Source organism: Amphibalanus amphitrite, unplaced genomic scaffold (genome assembly GCF_019059575.1).
Source record: "Amphibalanus amphitrite isolate SeventyFive unplaced genomic scaffold, NRLGWU_Aamphi_draft 001566F_arrow, whole genome shotgun sequence".
Classification (NCBI taxonomy): domain Eukaryota; kingdom Metazoa; phylum Arthropoda; class Thecostraca; order Balanomorpha; family Balanidae; genus Amphibalanus; species Amphibalanus amphitrite.
In genome coordinates, this window is record NW_024883059.1 from 42,258 (window position 1) to 52,946 (window position 10,689).

Here is a 10,689-nt window from a genome sequence, read left to right on the forward strand (position 1 = left end):
TGAACCTGATGGAGGGGGCGGGGGGGGGGGGGGGTACGTGTTCCCTTAGACCACTAGCTACGCCACTGTTTCATATAAATCATGTCAGGTATTTTAGGCTCCGCCCCCCAAACTTGAAAATCGTTCCCGGGCCCCTGATTTCAATTTCAATTATGTTTATTTGTACCTTGAGGAATCCATCGTTTTGATAGAAGGCAACTGGCAAAACCATGTTAGCCAGCCTGCTCTGGATGGGATGTTGGTTTTCTTAGAAAACATGCGAGGAGGTAGGTACCCCGCTGCGTTTATTGCGGAATTTGGGAGCGAGTGAAGATAATCCATTAGGGCGTTTCATGAGGCACAATTGCGCGGTCATTTAAGGAAGTGCTCTGTCAACGGTCGCACCACGAGGCCCTGTCCGACATCCGGCCACCATTGACCAGTCGGGTCGATAAGTATGCTGCCATATTTTGGACCTTTTCAATACCGCGCGTTTGTGAACCGCCCCACACAGTGGTTGAGCCGGCGGTGCGGCACAGGGGACCCGATGGGCTCCCTCCGGCGGCTGGCGGTGTCTCTGGCGCTGCTGCAGCTGCTGGCGGCCGGCGCCGAGTCGCCGCCGTCCGCGGCCGGCGAGCTGGCCGACCAGCTCGGCTGCATGGTCGACTTCCTGCGCTCCAAACACCGGCATCGGGTGGAGGTGATCGCCGATGGACAGCTCACCGGTCAGTCCCAGCTCGGCGCCGCTCTCGGTCCTGTTTGTGGGGGGCGGCAGACGGCGACAGAGATGGCGGTTGGTGAAAAAAAAAAATGGTGAAAACATAACCGGAGCTGGCAAAATGTTGTTCGTAATTTGATCCGCTTTCCGTATGCCAATTTTTGTAAAATAAACAACACTTATACGCATTATTTACCCCATTTCCTATTTTCGTACCTAAGTTTTTAGACTGAGAAGGAAACCATAGGCGTTTAAAGTCAGAAGGTCGTCTTCTTTACAGCGTGCATGTTGTGAGGGATGGAAAATCGCTCTTTAGTTCCTATAGTCTTTCTGTTGTGTTGCATCCCGTTTAAAGGAAATATATCACTTTTAACATGGTTTTTGAACTGGAATAGCAGTTTTGTAGCTTGAGCTGGGAGTGGGACTAGCACAAATCAGGAGCTTTTACGTCCCAGCGAGCACTTTAGGCAAAGATATTCGATTTCTCGTTCTGAATATAGTCCCTCGTAGTAGAATGCCAAGAACGCAGCCACCTGTCACAGAGGCTAAACTTTCAGCCAATCAGCTTGCAGATAGGTTGCATCAAATACGCTGTTTTTGTCTACAACTTCGTGTGAGTCTATGCAGCTTTAATTTGATTGGTCAAAATATCGTTACCTTTCGCTGCAAATATAGTACGTAGCCTCTATAACTCAAGATAAAAACATAGCTCCTTCTATATTAGAATAACGAAAGTAACCTTTTTTTATAAAAAATAAGGTTTTATTTTATTTCCTGATCATTTTGAGCATTAAAAATCATAAATCGATTGCAAAAAAACTAATCTCAGGGAAGTGAATTATTCCCTTTAATATGATTACGAATAATGGACAGCACTTAGAAGTGTAGCATCTGTCTGATGTTTCGTCGATGTTACAAGAATGTTAGAGCATAGGCTAGAGTTTCGTAACGTCAGTCCGATGTTACGAAACCTACAATTTCGCAAGGTACTCATTCAATGACAACTAGCATTCGTCAACCTAGAACGATGGCGAGGAGCGTGATAAGAGCGTCAACAGACCTAAGCAGTCGACGAGACGCACTCAAACGCTGTATTGCAGACCTGTCAAACACTCAGTAGACTTTATTACGGAGCGAGCGAAGCGAGCGTAGTCTTTCCTTAGATTAACGGAAATCTCCGGCCGGCCGTGGTCACGCTTTTGCGAGGCTTATATATCAGCAACCACTTGACCGATTTACACGCGGTAATTTTTGTAGGGTAGCTTCATTCCTTCTACCAAGTATTGGACTATTCCCGATGCATGTGGGTGACCCCTTACGCACGTGCCACGCAGGGCCTCCTCTAAGGATTTTTCACTGGGTGGGCAGAATTTTCGCTACTCCCCTGCCCAAGGGCGAATCCAGCCACTGTTTTGGGGTTCAACCAATTTCAAAACCTGTTACCGGGGGGGGGGGGGGCGGGGGTGAGGCGAAATAAGCAGTGCCGTTATTGGAAATAAGATGATAGTTTGCAAAGTTAACGTTTGTCGTATGTTTTATGGTTAGCGATGCTCGAGCGATTCGTTCCAGAGTTACATGTACAGCCCTCCGCAAACTGCGTGCTAGGTATTCTTATTCGGTATTCTTGCTATTTTGACAATGTACCAGTTTTTGTGACCTTGTGACCTGGCCTCGGGTCACTGGAACCTAAAACTCCAAGGCCAAGTGACAAACAGATGCTCCAAGTCGTGTCTTAACCCTCGCCCGCACATGGGGGGGGGGGGGTTGCCACCCCTCAGGTAGTCTTTCTGCTCTGCACTCAACATTTTTAGAGCTAGAAGGCTGATTTTTCGTATAGCTGCTCCTCTATCCTTTCTTGACGTCCACTGAAAATTTCAAGTTTCTGTGATTTTTGGTTTCGGAGATATGACCTTGTTTTTCAGGTCATGTCATGACCCAAATGGCCAATTCTCAACATCTTGCGTTGGCTATGGGCCTTGTGAGCTTTTGACACCTTGATTTCGGCCTTTTTTGCCAGTCTTACCTCCCACCTATCATGGAACATGTTGTTCGACGATGTACAGATGTCAAGGTCAAGGTCAAGGTCAACCTAGGTCATCTAAGATAATTGCGTTTTAGGCAAGCGGAATTTACTTTTTGTGAAGTTTTTTTGACTGCATTTTTGGTAAAAGCTTCTCAGGTCATGATTTCATGTAATATGGACACATAACCAATCGGTGCACACATCAGTATACACACAGACACACACAGACATACAAACATATATAATTGACCTTGACCTAACTTGACCTGAAATGACCTCAGCAGCAAAAACCTGGTCGGGTAGTGTGACAAAGAGGTTCTAGCTGGCTTGGCACCAGAAAACGGCATCGTCATCGGTATATGATGAGCAGCGCACTTGATATTCAACGGTGACCAAAAACAGCAACATTTTTTAGTTTGACCTGACCTGGAAGGTCAATGACTGACCTGAGATGGTAAAACTGGGTATCATTGGATTCGTCTCTTCCCAAAAAATCTTTTTGGTCTTTACCGCTAAGCTCTATCTCCAACAGGAACGAAATGGCGCGGGGGGTAGCAACTGTTTTGGGGTTCAACCAATTTCAACCCCATGTGCGTTCTAGGATGGGAAAATGGCATGTGCGGGCGAGGGTTAAATTTGGTAGCGCTACGAGCTATAGAACTCACGCTATCAACGAAAAACTCTGGCATTCGGTTGCCGCTAAACTAGTCCAATTTCCCCTGACCTTGTACGGGGTTTGTGACCTGGTGACCTGACCTGAAAAGACTAGAGATCTGAAATTTTCAGGACAAGTGCCAAAAGGTTGCCCCAGAGGGTATGCCAAATTTGAGCGCCGCCGTTTTTACGTTATTTGTGGAAAAACCTTAGGGGGGGTGCATCAACCCCCCTCACCGGGCGAGGGCTAACTAACATAATACATTGTAGTAAAGGCTACCCGAACCGGTAATGATTCTTGCTTATTTGTTTAGCTCAGCCGTATTTAGAGATTTAGCTGGCTTTGTCCATGAATTACAATATCGGCAGGGGCGTAGCCAAGGGGGAGGGGCCACGGGGCAATGGCCCCCTCCCTTGAGCGCAAAACGCGCCATGGGGGAGCCCCCCAGGCCCCGGGATATTTTTTTTTCAAACACTGGATAAAACGTCTTTTACTCGGAAGAAAATTGATATCGAAGTTTCATTTATGTGGCCCTCTGATGGCCCAATGGGCCCCTGCACTCATCCGATGACCCCCGGTTTTCTGGGGCCCCTGGTCGCCCAGAGGGCCCCGGTCGCTTGGGGGCTAGTCGCCTTGGGGCCCCTGGTCGCCTGGGGGCCTGGTCGCCTGGCCCCTGCCCCCTGGTCGCCTGGTAGAACGCTTGTCACCTGCAGTGGCATAGCCAAGGAGGGGGCCAAAGGGACCATGCCCTCCCCCCCCTGGAAGCCAGGGGTCCTTATTCTATAGGGGCCCTGGCTGACACAGTGGGCCCTTGGCGACGCAAAGGCCCCTGCGGCAGATCCTTTGACACAGCTGAGTAGTTATACCTTGGCCAAGAGAGCCCCAATTTTAGAGCCTTGGGGCCCTATTGAAACCAGGGGGTCAGTTGGATGGGATGGGTCCAACTTGAGTCCAACGGTGTGTAAACAGAATCAATGCGTTCCGACTGTTGATCTGACCCTATATCGGTTTGAGGGAGCTCGGATCGGATCCACTGTCGATCTGAGGGACCCCTATCGGTTTGAGGAAGCCCTCAAATGCCCTGAACGGGTCCTTAGTTTGTCTGAGAGAGCCCTCCGTCGGCATGACTGGGCCTCTGCAAGTGCAAGGAGGGCTTTTGTCGGTCTTAGTGGCCCTTAGGCGGCTTATATGACCCTCAGACGGCTTACGAGGCTCTCATGCGCTGTAGGGGCCTGTGACGGTCTGAAGAACCCTCATCCGACCTACGGGCCCTCAGACCGCCCTCAAAACCGACTGGCGACTCTAGGAAGCTATTCGTGGGCCTATCTAACAGGGCCCATGGACTGCTTACCCCCTCAGTTCTAATATTTTTTGTTTATAGATATTTTTCTATTTATTTGGGCCCCCTCCAAAAATTATTGGATCCAACCAGATGGCTTTTTGGATTTTGAGGGGGTTATTTTGGGCCCCTGTGCGTTTAGCCCCCTCCTTGAGGAAATTCTGACTACGCCCCTGAATATCGGGCAACCAGAAAACTTTTTTTGACCTTCAAACAGCATCCAGTTTGCTTAAGACCAGAAAGGTAGTACCGGACGTCCGGCCGGACCAGAATTTTTGCATTTGCTTCTGGGTGGGCAAATCGACGCCACTGGGTGGGCAATTGCGGTGACTGGGTGGGCATTTGCCCACCCAGTGGGTATGTTAGAGGAGGCCCTGGTGCCACGTGCAAAACGAAGAGGTGTCAGTTTTGTAATTGTTGCAATATCTCGGTAACTACTTGGCCGATTGCGCTGAAAGTTGGCATGTAGGTAGGCACCCACTAGGCACTGCATATCCATGTGCCAGAGTTGGGGTGCTGCTGCACGTGCGCACGTGCAGGGGTCGTTTCCAGATCTCGGGAACGGCTGGACCGATTGCGCTCAAATTTGGTACACGGATAGGGACCGGTTAGTAAGGTGCCGTGCACAAGTCAGTTGGGACCCATTTTGCACGTGCGCACGTGCAGGGTGCCGCTTCCAGATCTCGAGAACGGCTGGGCCGATTGTGCCCAAATTTGGCACATCACTAGAGACCAGTTAGTAGGGTGCCGTGCACAAGTCAGTTGGAGGTACCCCCTCGCAATTTCGCACGTGCAGGGCCCACCCTCTCGCTCGCTCCGTTAGTCGCCCCAAAAGGCGTTATACTGGTATCACTGATGTTAGTTGTCGGACTTTCGTCCCCGTCTTGAGTTGAGATGTTAGTTTCACAACGTTTCGGCCAGTTACTTCTCCGGCCGTCGTCAGGTGTTCTTTGGCCCTTAGAAGGACCTGGATGTTGGTGGCGTTGCGCCATACGCGTCATACCGTTCGAAAGCTCCTGTAGTCAGCGGGAATCGAACTCGGGTTTCCCCGGTGATAGTCCACGGTTCTAACCACTCCACTATCGAGGCAGACATCGTTATGGAGCTGGAAACTTGGTGTCATTTATCCCCCAGATGTTTTTGTGATTTCCTTAGTAGTGGGAGCCATATTGGGCTGATGTCAACGCTTGGCTTGCTGATGGGGTTGCTAGCCAGCGCCATGTGTGCGGCTTCCTTGATTTTTCTGATCTTCCAGTGTGGCTCCTTGTCGATGATGGTGGTATCATCCCAAGCAGGTCTGTGATCTCCTTCAGACCATGCATGCTCCGCCACACCGGATTTCAGTGTTTCGCCTCGGATGGTGGCCTTCCTGTGTTCTTCGAGCCTGACCGCCAGTGGGCGGCCAGTCTCGCCCTTGTATGACCTGCCGCAGCTGCACGGGATGTCGTATATGCAGTTCTTTGTTTTACCTCAAACAAGACGGCAGCATCATCATACTTCCAGCAGACAAAGGAAACACCACCGTTGTCATGGACAAGAAGGAATACGACCACAAGATGAACAGCATTGTGACAGACGGATCGTACACCAAACTGAAGAAAGACCCAACCCCGGCCTGTGAACGCAAACTAACAAAGCTCCTTAAGAAGAACAAGGACAAGGAACAACTCACGGACGCCCAGTACAGAAAGCTGAGCCAACATCACAGCAAACTTCCACACATGTACGGGCTGCCAAAGGTACACAAGACCAATGTACCGCTAAGACCAATAGTAAGCTGCCGTGGCTCAGCCTGCCATCCTCTGAGCCAGTTCCTCGTCAAGATCATCAACCCACTGAGTGGCAAAACACCTACATATGTCAAGAACTCAGCCCACTTCGTCTCACTGGTTCAGGCCATGCGACCTTCGCCGAACATGCAAATGGTAAGCTTCGATGTGGTGAGTCTGTTCACCAATGTGCCCACTACCGAAGCTCTGAGCATAGTGAGGACAAGACTGGAGAGCGACGATACACTGCCCGAAAGAACGACAATACAAGGGCGAGACTGGCCGCCCACTGGCGGTCAGGCTCGAAGAACACAGGAAGGCCACCATCCGAGGCGAAACACTGAAATCCGGTGTGGCGGAGCATGCATGGTCTGAAGGAGATCACAGACCTGCTTGGGATGATACCACCATCATCGACAAGGAGCCACACTGGAAGATCAGAAAAATCAAGGAAGCCGCACACATGGCGCTGGCTAGCAACCCCATCAGCAAGCCAAGCGTTGACATCAGCCCAATATGGCTCCCACTACTAAGGAAATCACAAAAACATCTGGGGGATAAATGACACCAAGTTTCCAGCTCCATAACGATGTCTGCCTCGATAGTGGAGTGGTTAGAACCGTGGACTATCACCGGGGAAACCCGAGTTCGATTCCCGCTGACTACAGGAGCTTTCGAACGGTATGACGCGTATGGCGCAACGCCACCAACATCCAGGTCCTTCTAAGGGCCAAAGAACACCTGACGACGGCCGGAGAAGTAACTGGCCGAAACGTTGTGAAACTAACATCTCAACTCAAGACGGGGACGAAAGTCCGACAACTAACATCAGTGATACTAACACCTCGTCTCAAGCATTCAGAAGAGCGTTATACTGGTAGTTTATTTGTCACAATGTTGCCTTTCTCAACCGGCCGCGGGTCTCACTGTTTATGGATTTTGTGCCACACGCCTGTTCATTGGTATAAAACACGATTCATTATCGAGCTTTCAATACTGAACTGAGCTGACTGAGTGTCCCTGTTGGGCAGGCGGCCAGCTGTCTGACCTGCTGCGGCTCCTCTCGGGCTGGCGACTGTTCGCCCGGCTGCGCCGCGGCGGTCCGGCGCCCGCTCTGGAGGCCGCCGGCGCCGCCGACACCACCGATCAGGTGGTCTGGCTCGTGCCCGACTCGGACTCGGACTCCACCCGCACCGCCTTCGCCAGCGTGCTGGCCGACAGCCGGCGCCGCTGGCTGCTGGTGTCGCTCTCCGGACGGCGGCGCAGCCAGTTCCTCGACGGCTACGCACAGCGCCACACCTACATGACCGTCCGCAACGGCACCACACGCTTCTACAAAGCCAGCGACTTCCACCGTAACCGGCGTGTGCGTGGAGTGTGCCGAGGGGGGCAGTACAGGCAGCGGCGGCCGCGAGCGGGGCTGGACCTCAGCCGCCGGGCCATGGACGGCGTTCCTCTGAAGATACTCTACACTGATATCGGGATCAAATATGGCTCGCAGAATATACAGTCAATTCACCGGGACGGCAATATCACCGGCGGCTTTACAGGCTCTGTCATTCTCAACCTGCAAGAGGTGCTGGGTTTCAGCTACTCGCTACACGAAATTAAAGAATGGGGTAACATGAGCGTGTGGGACCAGGCTGTCGAAATGCTTCACCAAGGCCAGGGTGACATGCTCGCAGGGCGGATGCTAATCACCTCCTCTCGCCTCCGACTGGTCGACTATTCCTTTCCGCTGATGAGCGATGTTGCGGGTGCCGCGATCGACAGCCGGTACACGCTCACCCTGACCGAGTTCCAGGTCACCCAGCCGCTGGAGACGCCCGTGTGGACGGCGCTGCTCGTCACCCAGCTGCTGGCCGTGCTCGTCCTCTGCCTCATCGCCCGCTGCCAGCAGCGCATTCGCAGCGCGTCGGGCGAGCCTTCGGACGCGGCGGAGCCGTCGTTCTGGGCGCTGATTGTGCTGGGCGTCAGCTGTCAGCAGGGCGCCGCGGTGCGCTCCGACACGGCCAACTCCTACCGGGTGGCCATCGCGGCCCTCTACTGGGCGTCGCTCTTCATCGTGGCCTGCTACTCGGGAAACCTGCTGGCAGAGATGACGATGGCGCGGCGCGTGATGCCGTTCGATAGCCTCCAGGAGGCGCTCGAGCAGGGCTGGCAGTTTACGGAGTCCGGCATGTCCATGGCTGTCCGGGAGGCCATCGTGAAACCGCTCATGGGTCGCGACATCGACCGACTCCCGATGGTATCGGCAGGACCTCTGGAAGGACGCAACATCCAGCTCGGGGCGGCAGTCTTCTCACAGTTCAACAACAACTGCACCAACCTCGGCCGAGACGAGGTGTGCCCGGTTTGTCTGTGGCCGGGCTCCGTGACCCGCGTGCCGATGGCGTTGATATTCCGACCCCACTTCCCGTACCTGAAGCTCATCAACTACCTGCTGCCGCGGCTGGTGAACCAGGGTATCATCGACCGCGAGCTGCGCCGCTGGACCTCCTTCCGGGCGTCCAGCATGCTCTGCCAGGCTGGCGGCGTGGCGCCGCTGCAGATGAGCGCCCTCGGCCTCTCCAACCTGAGAAACGTCATGGCCATCGTCGGCTTCGGTATCCTCTGCTCCGGAATCGCCTTGCTACTAGAGTGGCTCGTCAGACTGATCTCCGACTGGTATGAAAGCAAGAAAATGGAACAGGGAAAAGCAAGAAAACAAAGAAAAGTGAAAAGGGCGTTCAAGTAGAAGCTGGAATTTATCTTGCGAAATTCCATCGCTTCATTATCAGCCTTTAACCAGCATGTTATCGTCTGGTGATATGTTGCATTGGTTCTAACTAAAGAACATTGACGGCAAAATTTCAAACGCCGCTAACATCTTCATTTTTAAAGGAATCAAGACGTAACAAAAAAGGTTATACGTGATTCTACTTTGTCTATCAAATGGTTATCTCGGGGTTTTGAAATTTTTGGTTTTGGATCATTTTTTTCTTAAAAAAACTGACTTGGGAAAATAATTATAAAATTCAAAATTTTGAGTGTATCGAAAAAACGGAATATTTGTCAGAGAAGTGGTCTATTTGCACCTCCATACCAATTATTAGAAGAATCGGTTCAAAAATGTGGGAGTTATTCAAAATGTTATGACGTCACGACACACAATTTTTTTTTGAAAAATGAACTTTTTGGAGGTTCTAGACCTCGTACGGAAACAAAAATAGCTCCTTTCGATTCGCCGTGAAAAGCTGCATCAGATAGACACCTTTTTAGGCCTTAACAAGCAACTTGGAAAATTTGACCTCACTTGACCTGACCTTAACCTGACCTCGACCTGAAATTCATCCAGATGTGGTCCATATCACTTATTGAGTCTGCCTATTGAATTACATGAATAAAATGACCCATTAAACATGCGTCGCACATACCCTTTTTTGGGCAATCAGTCTCAGTCCATTCTTCGGCAACTACGGTGCAAGGCCGATACTGTAGAAACTTGCATTTTGTACCCTTGACCTGACCTTGACCTGACCTCTGACCTACTTCAGCAGAACAATTTGGGCTCTTAAGATCCGCCTTGTTGAGAGCTTTCGATTGCCGTTTTCCCCGTCTTTCTACGACCATCGGTTCGGAAGTTAGACGGGGGGGGGGGGGCAGAATCTGCCCCCCCCCCCAGCAGGGCGCGTATAGCTGAATAGCCCAGCGGGGCCCGAGTTAATTAAGTCTTGTGGTCCGTCCTTGTTATCTATCTGAGTGGGTATAAGTTGGCTTCCTCGAAACGAACAGCTTTTCTGCGCAATAAAACTATCGTGATTTCGGTTCAACCGCGCATGGTACTTACGTCGCTTCAAATAAAATGTCCAAGCGATTCGCAACAAACCAGTTGATTGCCTTCGTCAATATGTTTCAGATGAGCACATACTTTTTCATTCGATCAATATTTGACTATGGTGTTGCATGTGTAACTAAAGTTGCTGAAAATCTGTCTTTTTTAATTTATACGTCGATAACCAATGCCCCTGCTCCACGACACACAGCGGAATGAAACTATGAGAATGGTAAACTCGGGTCCGACGGAAACAGACTCTAACCTAGCGAAGTTTATACTATGGGTTCATGACCTAACGTTGACCCTAAAGGCAATGAAATTTTTCACGCATTAATGCATGTCGATGAAATCTTCGTAATGACTGATCTAATGGAAGCTTGTTTGCCGAT

General features: G+C 51.1%; 1 protein-coding gene across 1 annotated transcript in view; it reads left to right on the forward strand.

Moving 5' to 3' along the window:
- LOC122373883 overlaps nt 1–9,885 on the forward strand; it is a 46,623-nt gene extending 36,738 nt beyond the window's left edge. The window contains exon 3 of the mRNA XM_043352298.1: nt 7,515–9,885. Within this exon, the coding sequence (XP_043208233.1) occupies nt 7,787–9,220 (1,434 nt within the window). The 5' untranslated portion in view covers nt 7,515–7,786 and the 3' untranslated portion in view covers nt 9,221–9,885. The remainder of the gene's footprint in view (nt 1–7,514) is intronic.
- The last annotated feature ends 804 nt before the right edge of the window (nt 9,886–10,689 follow it).